This window comes from Elephantulus edwardii, unplaced genomic scaffold (genome assembly GCF_000299155.1).
Source record: "Elephantulus edwardii isolate Elephantulus edwardi_28Jun2011 unplaced genomic scaffold, EleEdw1.0 scaffold00060, whole genome shotgun sequence".
Taxonomy (NCBI): domain Eukaryota; kingdom Metazoa; phylum Chordata; class Mammalia; order Macroscelidea; family Macroscelididae; genus Elephantulus; species Elephantulus edwardii.
Window position 1 is genome coordinate 15,578,646 of NW_006399810.1, and position 17,350 is coordinate 15,595,995.

At 39.5% G+C, this 17,350-nt stretch overlaps 1 protein-coding gene across 1 annotated transcript in view; it reads right to left on the minus strand.

Annotated features, from left to right (window-relative positions):
* DIP2C (DIP2 disco-interacting protein 2 homolog C (Drosophila)) overlaps positions 1-17,350 on the minus strand; it is a 693,228-nt gene that overhangs the window by 174,884 nt on the left and 500,994 nt on the right. The window contains exons 18-21 of the mRNA XM_006887669.1: positions 8,792-8,931; positions 6,293-6,429; positions 2,077-2,285; positions 833-947 (exon numbers count right to left, since the gene is read on the minus strand). Of these exons, the coding sequence (XP_006887731.1) occupies positions 833-947; positions 2,077-2,285; positions 6,293-6,429; positions 8,792-8,931 (601 nt within the window). The remainder of the gene's footprint in view (positions 1-832; positions 948-2,076; positions 2,286-6,292; positions 6,430-8,791; positions 8,932-17,350) is intronic.

The following is a 17,350-nucleotide window of genomic DNA, read 5'->3' on the forward strand; positions in this document are numbered from 1 at the left end:
TTGAACCATGTGTCTGTGCGTTAGTACTAAAGATCCCCCATATTTAGTTAATTATAATTAATTATTTAGTTCATTATAATTAACCACATTTAGTTAATTATAATTAATGTTATAAAATAAAATGTGTATAAAGGACTGAATGAAAAAGTAATAGGATCTGTAAACTTCTTTCATTCATATCACAATTTTTTTTAGATGAAAAGAATTTTTTTATTTCAATGACTATTTTTCTGTTGTATCTAATCCATAGCCATTGAGTAGAACTATAGCCAGTATTATTGATGAAAACAAAATAATTTGGTAAACTTTTTTTGAACTTTATTATTATTATTATTAATTTCAATGAACACTTACAGAGATTGTGGATTTCCATTCATTTATTGTTGCACTTTTCATTCATATCACAATTTAAGAAACAAACAAACATCACAAAAAAACTTCCAAAACTTGAATAATTTATTCAGGACTTATGAAGTGCCTGCCACAGACCATAAAAATCATTAAATGAGGAAAAGAACACAAATTCTCAGGATAATAAAAAACCAAAGATAAAAGCAAATCATAACAAAAAACTTTTCCTTGTGACCTTTCCAAAGCAGATGGTAGGAACCAGAACTCCTGATTCCCAAGCTTAATCTATTTAGCTAGCTCCTGGAACACAATGCAAAAGTTTCACACTTGATATAATTTCTGATCAAATGGTGTGAAAATAAATGGAATACTGTGTGGATCAACCACGGGTGATAAAGGCAGGCAATAATGTTAGCAGATGAATACGGGAAGCTAACAGTAGACAGAATAAAGGCTGCCCAGGACAGCAAAGTGTCGTCACCTGCAGGACCCGGCTCATCCACTGAAAGCTGTCCTCCTCTGTGGAGTCTGGCCTCTGCTCTGCAACAATGACTATCCTTTCATCGTGAAGGACAGTCACTGAGAACACGGCTATTCTGCAGGAAACAGCCAGAAAAAGCAACAAGTGAGCGTGTGCGGCAGGTGGCCATCCTTCAACACAGCATTCTCATAACCAATTATTAAGTACACACATCGGGAGGTCACAGCTCTAACTATGACTTCAAAAAGGCAAATTACAACTTCCAACTCCTACACACAGACCAATACAAGAATAGTTGTGGGGACATGGTGGATAAAGAGAAGCTTAAAGATGTTACAAAGGCAATATTGCCCCACATTTCACTCCCAAACTGCCCCCAGACTTTGGTGAGAAGGTTCCCACCCAGCATAGACAGAAGGAGCTACTGTCTTCATGGCAGATCTGCTGACAGTAACTGTGCTGAAAATCAGAAAACCACATCATTCACACCTTGAGTTTGCACCTGTAACATAATTCTCTCTAGACCAGTAGGAATTTTCCAGTTGAGAGCTAAGGTTCTCTGTTAAGTGGAACTGAATTTTTGAGTAAGTACAGAACCGTGCAACTTGGCAGCTCCATTCTGCCCCTAGGTACAAACACACTGTATTTTAAAAATGACATAAGATGGCAACGCCCAGTCTAAGCGTTTCCTTCTTCTTACACTCTTCACTTTGACAAATTTAAGAGTTGAGGGCTTATGCTTTCCATCTATTGAGCAAAGACTCAGTTGCTATAATAACTCAAGTAATATTTACAGAGCCTTTATCAGACAAAAAAAGTAGGAATCCAATCAGAAAGAAGAAAACAATGGGAGAATCAGTAAGTAAACGAGCATCATCTTTTTTCCTTTGTAGATCTATAGCTTAGCTCTAGAGAGTCTTCTGATCTGCACCAAGATTGGCCTTTGGAAAGGATTTTTATAGTTACTGATTTTTTTTAAATGCTTTTAAAAATGTAATTCCTTAAACTTATTGAAGACATTAATGATGATATATTCATGGGACCCAAGACATTTCTGTAAAACTATGTCTATTTAAAGCTAGAGGGCATTTCTAAGATTACAGAGCCTCACTACTTCATCTTACAGAAGAGGAAATGATTCACATCAGTTTAAGAAACTGATCTCAAGTTTTAAATTCCTAATGATTATATGAACTGTATGAGCTACTGAAAGTCATAGATTTGGAAACTAACATGTCACTGACCTTCCTCTGTAGACAAACTTCATTGGTTCCACTGCCAATGCTGTTGCCACAATGTCATCAGCGTTGTGCCTTCGTCCACTGACCACCATCAAACCGTCCATTTTTCCCACCACAAAGACGAGTCCTCCAGGACCAATAAATCCCAGCAAACCCGTCCTTATGAAGGGGTATTCACTGATGGGAGCCCCTGAGCTCATCATGGGGAACACCTACGAGCAAGTGCACAAGCTGTCAAGTCAGGAGAGTCCCCTTCTCAGCGTTACTGGTGATACACACAGGTGATGGTCAGAAAACATCGCATTTGACTTTTACCAAGTAATAGTACTTAAAAAGAGTTCAAAAAGACAATGTATAAGGACACCAGGTGAAAAATTATGTAAAGATAGAACTTGAAGAAGGTTTTTGCCTCTGAAGGAATATTTTGCCTTTAAAAAAAAGACATATAGTCTTTTTCTCTACCTTTTATGACTTGGTAATATGACACAATCCTCCAGAATATCAGAATGCAATTGGTTGTTAAAAGGCCTGTAGTTGACAATTCCATCTAATAAAAAATGGGCTAAAATAATCTCTTCTATAATATCCCTGTTCTCTCTCCGAAAAACTTCAAAAATATGGATTTGGTCTATTCCTTGTTCCCTGTAGTAATTGTTGCCTGTAACAAACAGCAGTTATTATTTTCTTTTTCCCTTGAAACAATAAGCTCAGTAAGCTGAGATATCTACCAGTTCCAGGAGGCCCATTTCCTTTAGATTTCTACCTGCACAACACCTTTAAGTGCACAGCTCTCAGGCTGAAGCTCAGCTCCTGATGAAATACTGTGTTTTCAGACTCTGCCATCATAAAGCTCTCCATTAGCGAGAATGGTTTCACTACAACCTCCCAACCACTCAAGGTTTTCTCCCTGACAAATTTCTAGACACTATTCAGAACCAGCTGTGTCACAGAATTCTACAGAAAAGTATTTAGTTCTGGTCTCTTTTCTGCCAGTACTACTCAACAACGCTTGATTGTGGGTTCCACTTATGCCTTTTTTCAAAGATTTACATTATAACCAACGTAAGTTAAATATCTTTTTCTTAGTTTGAATTGTTACTATCTTTTATTAAGACAGTTTATAAGTCTGTTTTGTTGGCATCAGTGTTGGATCAATGAAGTCAGAGAGTGGCAGTGACTACTGTGTGCAAAGTCCAAATCCCATATGTTGTTAAGAGTTGAACATGCCCCAACTTTCTATCCATTACTACTCCTAACACTCACCCCACTGCAGATCAGCCCTCAGCCAGCTTTACAGCAGTGTTTTGATCAGTAAATCATTAACAATGAGTATCTCTGAGTGAACATCTGAGAATGATACCATCAGCAAATTAAGTATTGCAACACTGTGTATGTGGCACATGTTACTAACTGTCAGGTGCTCTGTGGGAGACAGATGAGCAATTTCCCTCTGGACTTTGTCCTATCTAGTGCCATTCTTCCTATCCTCAATACATTTGAGTCCACTCATTCACTGTCCTCTGTCTTCCTAAGCCTGATGTCCCTTTTCAAGGAATAGCTTCTCCCAACAAAAAGTCCATAATATATTATGCTTCATCATCTTTGCCTCCAATGAACATTCCAGCGATATTTTCTCCAAGACTTATCTGTTTTTAGTGGTCTGTGGGATATGCACCACTCTCCTCCAACACCACAACTCAAATGCCTCAGTCTTCTCTTGTCATCCTTATTCATTAGACTAACAATTTAGTAAGATGAAACCCATCCTTCACTGATGGACAGCCCTGATGTAAAGACATATACTTTAATTGTAAAATTTATAAAATAAAACCTAAACCAATGAATTATTCACATAACTTTCTTTCTTGTAATTTTGTTAGTATTTATTTAAGGATCCTACCAAAAAGACAGAGAATTCATGCATTCATTTAAATGTTTTCCTCCTCATTTGTTGATGTGGTTTACCATCATGTCGAGACTGACCCACAGCTGACCCTCCAGCGGGTTTTCAGAGCAGTCAATCACATCACCCATCGTCCTCCTGTGGAGCCCTCGCTTGTGGATTTGAACTGCAAGAGCTTGCAGTTCAGTTTCTCACTGCCAGGCCACTAGAGCTTCCTCTTTATAGTGAATCTGCTTTCAAAGTTGTCTCATTATCTTTAAAAATACTTCCACAGAAACAGAGGCCAAGGCACTTTATTTTTATTTTTTTTTAATTATTATTTTGTGTGCGTGCACCGTCAAATCAGATCTGACTGGTACAAGAGGATGTTGCGCCTCCTTCTCCGGCAGAGCGTCTGGTGGATTCGAACCGTGTTCCTCTGGGATTGCAGTGCAGTTTCTTGGCACTAGGCTCCCCTGGCACTATTCTTACAGAAGTTTTCAAATAGTGGAAAAGAAGTAATTCCCTGTTCCATGTTACTCCTGTCTTAGCTAAAGGTTACTTATTTCCATACTTCTAATAACTACATGGACACTTCAAACTGGTTTCCTTCTCATCGACTGTTGTTTTATTTTTTTTAAACTCTTCATACGTGATACCCACAAATTATTACACTATAAAGTTTATCAATTCTTTGTTTACAAAACCACAAGCATTTTAAATAACATGTACAAGTTATGCAAAAACGGATTTCTATTCATTAAACCATTATGTGTTTTCCTTGTTCAAACTATGCTGAAAGGGGAAAAAAATACATGTAACATCTAATGAGATTAGAGGATATTATTTTAATTCAGACTTCTATCTCTAGTTTCAAGGGATATTTCAAAAAGTTGGATATATATTCACAAAGCTAGCAAACCTTATGTCTCAAAGGCTGACATAAATATGCTACCATATTCAAAGCTATTAAATAATAAACAATTTTATCCCCAATTTGTATTTGCTTATAAGTAGCTTAACCAAATACTGCACTGATATTACTACATTCATTCCTCGCTTGTAGATGTGAAGTTCCAAAAATTAGGTTATGTGAGAATTAAGTCTATGCAGAAATAGAGGATTACGAAATCAGATCATGAAACAGAAGGTGACTACATCATTACAAAATAGGCACATTACATCATTACTTGACTCTCAAAGCATTGAAAAACCACATTCAAATTGATTGGCACACAACTCTTACTTGGCACCTCAGTGCTCATTATCTGCAGATGTGTACTCACTGTTCACGAGCAAACTAGTGGGACAGATTCTTGACTATTTTTGTAAATGTGATATGCTGGATAACAAGATAGTCAGCAAAGAGAAGCAGGTAGTGTCAGGCATCATTTGGTAAAGAGATAAAAATTACCATATAAACTCTGATTATCCAGCAAATAAATTTCCTCTCATGCAATTTTCTACCTCTGAACATGCTGGAGAGTCTGACTCCACGCCACAAAAACAACAAACAACAATAAACATGAATTTAAACTTAACCGCTCTGCTCACTCTGACCACTTGAGAATGCACACATGTATATGTGGTTCAGGGATTTGATTGGTGTCTGTTCAAGTTACTCACTAGAATCATATCTGCCCAAGTGTCACCTAGCTTAAGCTGGAGGTCCTTACAGGTCTAGGGCAGTCCACTGCTCTCATGGTCAGTCTGTTTATTCACACATAGGTGTGTCTAACATGTGTGTCAGTCTCATGTTAACTATGAGTGAATATCCATGCGTGGAACTCCTGGTACACTCACGGTTTCTGCCCTCGACATTATAAATCACTCAGTGTTTCACACAGCATCCAACACAGTAAGTTATGAGGAAAAGTATTTTTCTTTTAGACACAGCAATAATAAGTTATAAAAATTATTTCTATTTTGGGGAAATTATACTTATTCTTCTTTTGACATTGGCTATGAGGTCAGAACAATGGAGTGAAACTAAACTTACTAAAACCTATAAAATATGGTAGGAAGAGAATTGGCATCCACTTCCTAAACAACATGCCTCCTGAAACTCTATTAACTTTGATAAATGTTGACAGTTGTAGAGGGACTTCGTGCCTTTTGTTCACAGGGTCGCTATGAGAAGTGCTCGACTCAAAGGCAATCAACAACAACAACATCAAATATGGTAAGAGGAAGGGCAATGATTTAAATTCATACAAATATGATTTGTTTTAAAATTATCATTTTCTATTTCATGGCTATAATTATGCACTTGAAAATGGTTCTGAAGATGAAATCGCTGATACATATCCAGTCAGAGGCCTCTCTGCATCAACCTACCTCAAAGGTGTTCTTGGTCATGCCTGAGAGGCCGTAATACGAGGTACCCGTGGCAATGGCACACACACAGAGCTCTCCAATTTCATCTGTTCTACACAGCTGAGGAATTCCATCCGGTTTCACTGAACACATGATGGCTGAAAGTAAAACAAGAAAGCACAAACACTATGAGGCAAGGAATGAGAGTATGAGGAAGAACAGGTTAAGAGAAACTGTACTTAGAACAAACCCATAGTGCTCCCAGACACTTATTTTCCCCGAATAAAGTTATAATTTTCATCGTTGTATCTAAGGACAAACCACAAGGAAAAATATTTTTCCCCCTCCTCCTTTGTCCCAATTGTATTTTCAAGCTCTTTATTTTACCAATATACAGGTCAGAGCTGACTCATAGCTGACCCTACAGTGGGTTTTCAGAGGCAGTAAATCACATGTAACAAAGGAGAAGGGGGAAAAACATTTTTTTCCTTGCTTCTGGTTAAAGTACAAACTTTTTGGAAGACAACTTAGCTCCACCTATCAAAATTACATGGGCATATTCCCTTGAAAAATAAATTTTCTTTTTCCCATGAGTTAATTCCTATGCAAAGGAGAGACAGTGCTATTTACTATAGTACTGCTTAATACAAAAAGGTTAGAAATAACCCAAATGGCCCTGTTTACATAAATTATTATACAGCCTAACACTACACTGCCTTAAACGGAATGTGTAAAAAAAAATAATAAAAAAGGAATGTGTAAATTATGTACTGCTAATAAATGAGCTTTAAGGTGGAAGACATGATACTCTACCAAATGTTAAGTAAAAATTCCCCCCAAAAAAGTTAAAAAATACACCCTCCCATATGTGTGTGGAATATGCATGTGCATTCGTTTACATAGCTTCAAAACATCACTGAAAGGAGTCACGTGATGCTTTTGGCTGTCCCTAGTGGCTAGAATAAGATTTTTCACTGCATAATCTTCTGAACCATGTGGATCTATCATTTATTTGAAAACTAACATAACTGTTCCTAAAAATAAATAAATGGAGCCATGAAGTTTTGCTAAGTCCAGGCAAAAAAGCAAAATTTGAGGGAAATTAGTACAAGAAAAGGTGCTGTCATATTAAAGAGACAGTTTTCAGGGGTCAAAGGAGGAAGAGAAACACCTTCCTATACAGTAAAATTAGAACCAAAAGGACAATGAGAATCAGGAACGACAAAGTTCGGCTTTGTTATTTCTTTTACATCTAACCAGGGTTGGGGCCCTGATATAAAGGACAGTGAGAGTCCATTATCTGTGCAGAACTTTCAGTGCCACAAGTGCTCCAACATGCTCCTGTTCAGGCAAGATAGCCCTTCCCAAGGTCCTGTAGTCACTTTATTGCTGCCTCCTCCCTTTGGGAGCACAGGGGGCTAACTGGGAGGAACATGTGCTCGTCCTATGCACTGCTTCTCACGGACAGCTGTGGGAGCTGCCTGTGTGCTGATGTGATGGTCCTCCACACAAGTGAGAAAGCCAGAAAGAGACCACCCCTTAGGAAAGGGCTCTACTTTGCCACCAGATAGTAAGGATTCGTTCATTTTGTAGAGACACACAGGAACCCAAGTCATCATGTAAGAAAAGTGACTGGAGCTTATAAGCTCACACACTAGTTTCGATGAGTTTTTAAAACAATGCGTCACAAAGCCCTCCAACATCTCCGCCAAAATACTGGGTTTGGACAATCAGGCAAGTTACAACAAGGCAGAGGGGGCCCTCAAAGCATAGATGATCTCCTTACATGTTTTATAAATGTGGGATTCTGTGACTTTTTAAAAAGGGGTTCAGCAAAGTTGTGATTTTTTTTAAGTATAAATAAAATTTTTTGTTATCTAAACAATTACTTAAACTAGTTAAAATGTTTAACAGTTATTTGTATTTAAAATTTTTAACAATTATCTAGATCCCTATTATTGAGCTTTTATACAGGTTTTGTTGCGTGTATTTGTCTTTTTTTAAAAAAATCTTCTACACACTTGGGTTAAGAGACTTTAGTGCTTGAACAGTCTTGTTGAGGCACTGCTGCTTTGGCTGAGAGTGCTGAAGTCCATTCCTTCTGGGCTAGGGGAGGAGAAGCCCCCAGACCGCCAGGATCTGGGAGTGCGGGACGGGGATGCTCAATGGTGCTTCCCCAGGGAAGGTGAACTTGGGAGCCAGAGTGGGATAAAACAGAACACAAGTCCTTCCTCAGCAGGAAGCTCTTCTACACCGTGGATTTACTTGCACTGAGATGCAGCATTACCTTCCATGTCTGAAGTTTAATGAATGCTTTAGAAGAAGACAGTGACATATCCAACGTGAATATGAAACATTCCACCTTCCGAGAGATGCTGCTGGACTGAGTGCAGTAAAGCAAAATCCAAACAAACAATGCTGGTGTAGGTTAAGAAAGCATTGAAGAAACCATGAAGATAAGGGGCTGTGATTTCTGACTATTCACCTGCTTCCTGAGAATGTCTCTCAGCCAGTGCTTACCTCCAGGCATCACCAGGCCAACATCCTGCACAGTGAGGACTGAGAGCTTCTCTTCGGAGTCGACCCGGATGACGCCGTAAGTCAGCCCATGCATGGAGAGGACGCCCCGGCCAGGGGGCTGGTTGCTGTCATCTGTTGGCCTGTAACAGCAAAACACAAAACCACATAACCATTACAACCACATCTACATGTGGATGCACATTCCCTATCACAACCACAACAATGGAAGCTGGGGGGGGGGGGACAGGCACACAGGCAGCCACCTACAGGGGTCCTGAAGTGCCTCCTGAAAACAGAATTTGTTGCCACACATTAGTATGCTGTTCTTACCAAACAGAGTACTTAGCACTTTTAAGAGTACTTGTTTTCTCTGTTTATGCTACTAACAAGTCTCCTCATTCTATTTCTGTGCTCTCAGAGCAGAATTATTTGACAAACACCTTTAGCACATTAGGCAACACAGGGCTCTTCTGCTAGCCTGGCCCTCCCTCTACTGGAGTCTGTGGGATCCATTCATTCCCTCTCTTCCACAACACACTTTGTGCGAGAGGCCTGATGTTTCCAGTTCTACAAATGGTTGAAAGGACCTAGTGGCAAGAAGCTGCATTGCAATCCCAGAGATACGTGGTTTGAATCCACCAGATGCTCTGCTGGAGAAGGAGGGGCCATCTCCTCCTATACCAGTCAGATCCAATTTGACAGTACACACACAGAGAAAATAAAAAAATTTAAAAAAAAATGGCTGAAAGGAGACAGCACATTTCTAAGAACACCAATTAACAGAAAGGATACAAATTCTGCTTGTGTGGCCTCAGACTCTGTAAGGCCTTATATATGAATCTAAAATAAGATTGATGGTGGCTGCCAAGTTGTAAGAGCAATGACGTGGATAATGGGTATGCTGTAAAATGCTTCCTGGGTCAGGAGGTCTGGGGTTTTAGATAAACTACAGTTTTCCCAGTCACACTGCCTTACCAATCTGTCTCCTCAGCTGCACACGAGACACCTGGGGGTGAACCCTCTCTAGGGTGAACCCTCTCTGAGTCATCTCTACTCTCTCCTGTGCTCGCTCCTGGCCAGACCCCCACCCCTAGCCTTTGCTCTCTATCGAACATCCAGGTCCACTTTTACTTCTGGGCCTCTGCATACATTCCTGTCTTCGACCCAGAATGTTCTTCCTGCAGATACCTACCTGGCTCTCTCCCACACAGCTTTTTGGTGTCAGCTCTAACACACACCTTCCTAGATGACCCCAGAAATAACAGCAGCCTCTTCCTGCACTCCTATTTCAACGGCATCTATAACACAGGATGTACGTGGGGCAGCTTCCCCAGTAGAACAGAAACTTCCTCAAGAGCAAGCTTTTTGTTTTATTCACAGATGTACTTCAGCTCTTGGAATGGATTCTAGCAATCTATGTGTGTAGACTGAATTAGTAAAAGAAAAAAATGAGTTTGAGATGAGAAAATATAGATTTTATCCTTTTAAGAAAAGATTCCTCAAAGTTCAGTTACATAAGGGGCCATATTGTAGGTCTTTACCCCTTCGTTTCTGTGACCTTATCTCCTGACTTTACAGCATCAATGCTGTTACCACTCGTCTCACTGCCATCAAGTTGGAACCAACTCACAGCTGACCCTCTAGCAGGTGTTAGGAGATGGTAAGCTGCAGGGAGGAAGTGTCCATCCTTCTGCGGAGCCACTAGTGTGGATCTGGACCTTTAGGTTAGCCATGCAACTCTCTGCAGACTATGACCCCAGACCTCACTCTCTATTCCAACAGACTTCAACAAATCAAAACTCTGAAATAAAAAGGCAAAAGTCCTGAAATAGCCTGACTCTGTACTGTATACCTTCGTACACATGAAACCAAGCAAAGCACTGCTAATAAGTTGATTCAAACCCACAGCAACCTATAGGATGGAACAAAACGGCCCTGGAGCTTATCAAGGCTGAAATCTTTATGTAAGTCAAGTGCCATATTTTTCTCTTGTGCAGGACTTCGTGGATTTGGCCTTTTAGTTAGTAGCTCAATGCTTAGTATACTGTACCAAAATGGCTCCACCCTCTTCTCCCTACTTATAGTCCTCTTCAAAAGATGGAACCTGGAAGCCAAAAGTTAGAAAATATGCACTAGTTTATAAACAGAAATTAGAGGTGCATTTAGAGTTTATTTTAAAAAGTCAAATGAAATGCAAAATTCTGGTCTAGCCCTGAGACATCTCAAGAAAATCTGAGAATATTCAAGAGCACGGACATGTGCTTTCTGAATAAACAGCACTTAGAAGGAATGACAGAGAAACAGAGTTCTGCTCAGATTCAGGTGTGTGTGTGTGTGCTGGGGTTTTTTTTTTTAATTGTTATTTTAGCTCAAGGTCTCTTTTCTATGTTTAATAACAGCAATGAGAAATAAGATTTGGAAAAAATGTAAAGGGATGACACTAGTCTGCATTATATATGTATTTATACTAATACAATAGTCAGGAAAACCTCAGACTTCTGGGATCATTTCCTCCTTGCAAAAAAAAAACAACCCAACAAAAACAATTCAAACACAAGAGCGAGCAAACAAATACCAAAGTACAGACAAAGCCTGAATAACCCATACCACTAGAGACCAAAACAGAAAACAAAACAAAAACCTCTCTAAGCCCTGTCCCTGCTGACATCTGCTTCTCTCCTGAGGCCCAGACTCATGTTCAGTTGACACTTTAAACTAGGCTGTGTTCTCTACACATCTAAAACAAAAGAACTAAATGTACTATTATTTTCCCCATTTTACTGAAAAGAAATCTAAAGCACAGAAATGCTCCTTTCCTTGTCTAAGTTTCCACTGCTATGAATTGGTAGTGTGGGGAAGGCTTTGGGCCCAGAACCATCCTTGCCCCAAACCTGCAGAATCTTGTCCCATTCAGATGCTTTCATTTTCTGCACCCAAGATCACCAAGCATCAACTAGGTCACCACTCGGCTGTTTAAAATGGCATTTAACAAACAAATGAGATGAATAATACATGCAAACTTAGTTAGCATAAACAATTCAAATACTGTACAAAAATCTATAGCAAAAAGTAAGAAAGCTACTGCATACCCATCATATTCTCCTTATGCCTACTCTCTGCTCTGCAAATGACCACTAGCAACACTTTTAGATGTAAAAATGCCAGATCTTGTGTGTGTGTGTGCACACACACACACACACACACACACACACACATATTTGCAAAGAAAATCAAGAGTCACAGTATTCACATTTTTCTACAATTTTCTTTTCTTACTACATGTATCTCCTATGGATCGCCAGTAGAACAGATATGCGTTGGACATAATGCTTCATGGAGGCAAAAATAATGAAGTTTCAGCTCACATACTTTGGGCATGTTGTGACAAGAGGCTGTTCCTTGCAAAGGAACATCAGCTTAGGAAGGTGGAGGGCTTGCAAAAGAGAGGAGGATCCTCAACATGGTAGATAGACAACGGTGTCTGCAGCAATGGGCGCAAGTATGTCAGAGACAATAAGGATGACACAGGACAGGACAGGGTTCAGATCTGTTGTTCACAGGGTCACTATGAGTCATACTCAACTCGACGGCACCGAACAATAATATGTCACCTAGGGTGCTCTGTTGGTGTAGTCAGTAGGGAGTTCTTCTGCTCACCCATCTGAACTCATCAGCAGCTCATCAGGGGAAAGATGGGCCACCTTCTCCTGTGGGATGTACAACCTCCAAGAAATCTGCTGGAAGGTCATGGCGTTGGTTCCAACTCCATGGCAGTGACTCTCACTCCCTCATATGTGATATATGCTTGGAAAAATAAAAGGTCAGCAAACGCCAGGAAGAAAGAACTGGCACAGTGATTCAACAGCAGGCTTGAGCACAGTGACGATCAGGAGGATGGTGCAGACAGGGCAATGTTCCCATTTGCTGTTGACAGGGTCATTCTCAATGGAAAAAGGCTAAAAGCATTTTCTTTGCTAATAGGGACCAAACAAGGATCCCCACTGTCACCACTTCCATTCAATATTGTATTGGAAATTCTTGCTAGGGCACTAAGTCAAGAGAAGGAAATAAAAGGCATCCTATACACAGATGATATGATACTGTATACAGAAAACCCCAAGGACTCAACAAAAAACCTTAAGAGTTAGCAGAACAATTAAATAGAGTGGCAGGACATAAGATCAATATCCAGAAATGAGAGAGATTTCTCTACAGTAACAAAGAGAATTCAGAGAAGGAAACCAAGAAAGCCATACCATTTATAAAAACCAACCACAAATTAAGATACTTGGGAGTGAACCTAACTAGAGACAAAAGACAAAAGACCAGCAAAGAGAAAACTACAGAACATTTCTCTGAGACACAATCAAAGACCGAAATAAATGGAAAAATGTGTCTTGTTCAAGACTCAATATTGTGAAAATGACAACCCTACGAAAAGCAATCTACATATTCAATGCAATCCCAATTCAAATATCAAATTCATTTTTTCTAGGCGATTGAAAGGGAAACTGTCAAGTTTATTTGGAGAGGAAAGAGATCTAGAATAAGCAAAGCACTTCTGCAAAACAAAAATGAAGTGGGAGGCATAGCACTCCCTGACCTCAAAACCTACTACATAACAGCAGTAATCAAAACAGCATGGTATTGGTACAAGGACTAACACACAGACCTATGGAATAGAACTGAAAATCCAGAAATGGACCCAACTATCTATGGGAAACTGATATTCAACAAGAAAATAAAACCTATCAAATGGGAAAATGACAACCTCTTCAAAAAACTGCAAACTGTCAAAAGGTTCCACATCTCCCAGCATACACAAAAATCAAAATGGATAAGAGATCTGGGAGTAAAGCCCCAAATAAAAAAGTTCATCAGAGACAAACTGGGATCCAGCTTGGGTGGCCTAGTTTTTGGTATAAAGAGATTGCCAAATACAGTGAGAAATGCACACTCTAAAGAGCAGAAAATTGATGAACAGGACCTTCTAAAGACTAAATCTCTGTGCACATTAAAAACTTTTTCCATCAGGGTGAAAAGAAAACCTACCGACTGTGAAAAAAAATACTTAGCAATACCATTTCAGACAAAGGTCTCATATCAAAAGATTACACAACCCTACAGGGGCTCAAGAAGAGATTGAATATTGCCCTAGAGGGCTGAGAAGCCAAAGCAAAGGGAAGAAATGAAAATATTAATGAACAAAACAGAAGATTTCAAAGGGCAGCACAGGAAGACAAAGTATTATAATGAACTGTGCAAAGAGCTAGAGTCAGAAGATCAAAGGAACTGAACTTGCTCAGCATTTCTGCAGCTGAAGGAACTGAGGAACAAATTTAAGCTTCAAGTTGCAATATTCAAGGATGCTTTCAGCAGAATATTAAATTATCCAGGAAGTACTAAAAGAATACGGAAAGCATATACAGAGTCACTGTACTAAAAGGAATTGGCAGACACAGAATATCATGAAACAATGTTATGAACAACTGCTCTCAAAGAATTGGCAAAAAACAAGGTCCCAGGAATTGACGGAATACCAAATGACATATTTCAGCAAACACAAGTTTCCCTGGATGTGGTCATGAAGTTGGGCCAAGAAATTTGTAGGAGAACCACCTGGGCAACTGACTGGAAGGGTAAGGAAATGATCGAATAATATCATATGTAAACAAGATTCTGCCAAAAATTATCCAAAAACGACTAGAACGGCATTATCAACAGAGAACTGCCAGAAATGCAGAACAGATTATCTGGGAGGCTGGGCTCTATGAGGAGAAATGTGGTGTCAAGATTGGCGCAAGACCTATCAACAAGGCCTCCACAAGAAAAAGACTAATAACCCAAGTACAAAATGGGCAAAAGACAAGGAAAGAAGTTTTACAGAGAGTATTATGCTAAGTGAACTAACTCAATCTCATAAGGACAAATACTGTATAAGACCATTATTGTTGAATGAATATGAGGATTCAAAGGAGGGAGGGTGGGAGCAAAGGGGTGACAAGGGGTAGGACAGGGTGTGATGTCAATCATAGGATCGTACAATTTGATGGGTGGAAGGAAGGGTCGATAAAGGAAGTGGGAAGGATCCAGTGTGAAAAACAATGAATATGAACTTTATAAGCAAACCAGTATAAATAATAAAAATTTTAAAAATCTTCAAAACGGATTTTATTATTTTGATCCCAACAACAATATGTTGTTGTTGTGTGCTGTTGAGTTGGAAATGACCCACAGCTGACTCTCCAGATGGTGTTCAGAGTCAGTAAATAAAATAGGAGACTGCCCCTCCCTTTCCTGTGGGGTAGCTGGTGGATTTGAACAGCGTGCCCTAGGGATTGCAGAGCAGCTTCTTGTCATTAGGCCACCAGAAGTCCCTAATTAGAGTATATAAGATTACTACTATGCTTTATTTAAGATGGTATTAGTTACATGCTCTCCTAAATATCTTCATTTATGAAATAATTTATTCTATATAGCATTCCTGAGTGAAAGGTTCAATTTCTCTTCCATTTCACAGACACAGGACTCTAATTCTGAATGATTTCAGCATCTATGATTTTTTGTTGTTGTTACTGTGTACTGCTGAGTTGAATCCAACTGGCACAGGAGGAGACTGCCTCTCCTTCTCAAGCAGAGCATCTGGTGGATACAAACCGCACACATTTGGGATTGCAGTACAGCTTCTTGCCACTAGGTCACCTGAGCTCCCTAGTGTCTATGCTTTGAATCACAGTATTAAACTGCCTCTTAAATGTAACTCAGCCACAATGAGAAATGAATTGCTGATAAATGCTACACATGGATGAACCTTAAAAATAGTATGCTCACTGAAGTAAGTCAAACACAAAGTGATGAACACTGTGCTATCACTTATGTGAAATGTGTAAATGCGGACACCCTAGGAATGGGAGGGAGCAGGAAAGGGCAATCCATTGCTCAGAAGGCACTGAGCTTCTGGGAATGGTGGTGGAATAATTGGAAAATGGACAGTGGTGACAACTGCATATGATGAACATAATCACTGCCGCTGAGTTGTTGGTGTGACCATCCAGTTGAGGCTGATACACAGCTGACCCTCCAGTGGGGTTTCATATGAGAAGAGACTGCCCATTTTTCTCCTGTGCAGCATATCAGGTTGGCAGCACAACTCCTTATCACTCTGAGTTACACACTGAAAAATGGTTGGCTAGTCTTTTTTTTTCTCCTATCTATAATTACCACAAAAAGTCAATAGTTTTAGCAATTTTCAGTCATGTAGGGAGACAGTCTCACGTATTTTGGAAATTTTGCAGTGACATGTCAAATGAGTGTATTCACCAAGGTAGAATTAATTAAGTTAAAGATGGCGAAAAAGAGGGCAATCTAACTTTGAAGCCTACCAACCTGACCTTCCCTGGAAGGCACTCTTTCAGTTTAAAGACTAAAGTTTGTCTGACTCAAGATAGGAATTTTCAATTGTTTCATATGCATGTGAAAGTTGGATAATGAATAAGGAGGACTGAAGAAGACTGGTGCCTTTGAATTATAGTCTTGGCAGTGAATATATGGTCGACTGACAAAAGGACAAACAGGAAGCACAACCAGCATAGTTCTGAGAGGCAAGGATGGTGAAAATTCATCTCACGCACATGGCCTAGTGGAAATGCTCTGCACTATCACCCCAAAGCCACACAGTTTGAATCTACTAGTTGCTCCATGAAAGAATAATGGGAAAGCTCCTGTGTGATTAAAGTGCCTCTAAAAGTACCCTGGAGGCTCAGCTAGGAGTTGGTTCTGATTCAGTGGTACACAACAACCATAATATCAGGAGGGATCAGTCCTTGGAAAAAGACTAATGTCTGGGGAAAACAGAGGGTCAGTGAAAGGGAAAAAGTCCCTCAACGAGATGGATAGACACAACAAAGGGGTTTCATGTGGTGTTGCAGAATAGGTTTGTAGTGCTGCTATGAATTATAGTTAACTCAGCCCCACAACTATACTATAGTAACAACAAATACAACAAATGTTTTCTACTGAAGAGAGATTTACCTACTATTACTTGTCATGCTGTTTCCAGCCGCCATAAAATATTAGCTAAGCCTTAAGCTAATCAAGCCTGCCTAAAACCTAAAGAAACAGATACTATAAATTACCATTAATACCATCTACATTTTCTTACTACTGACAGCAAACAGAATGTGGACCTGATCAAATATGCATTAAGACAAAATAAGTAGTGTCAAGTAAATATCAAGCAGTTATGATACTTTCTCTTCCTGGGGTTTAATACATGGTGATGACATTTGTAAAGAATCCTTTTACAAGTAGGAAAAGAAAGATCCTTTATAGCATGCAGACCATGCACAATGTATTAATTCTCAGCTTAAGAACAAACAGTACAACTGAGAAAGAGCAAAAGACTCTCCTCGCTTAATAGTAACATTCATTTCTTTTTTTTTTATTATTATTAAATTTTATTAGTTTCAATGAACATTCACAGGGATTCTGGGCTTTCACTCCTTCATTGCCGCACCATTCTCTCCACCCTCCTCCCCAGTTTGTTCTTCCCCGCCATCC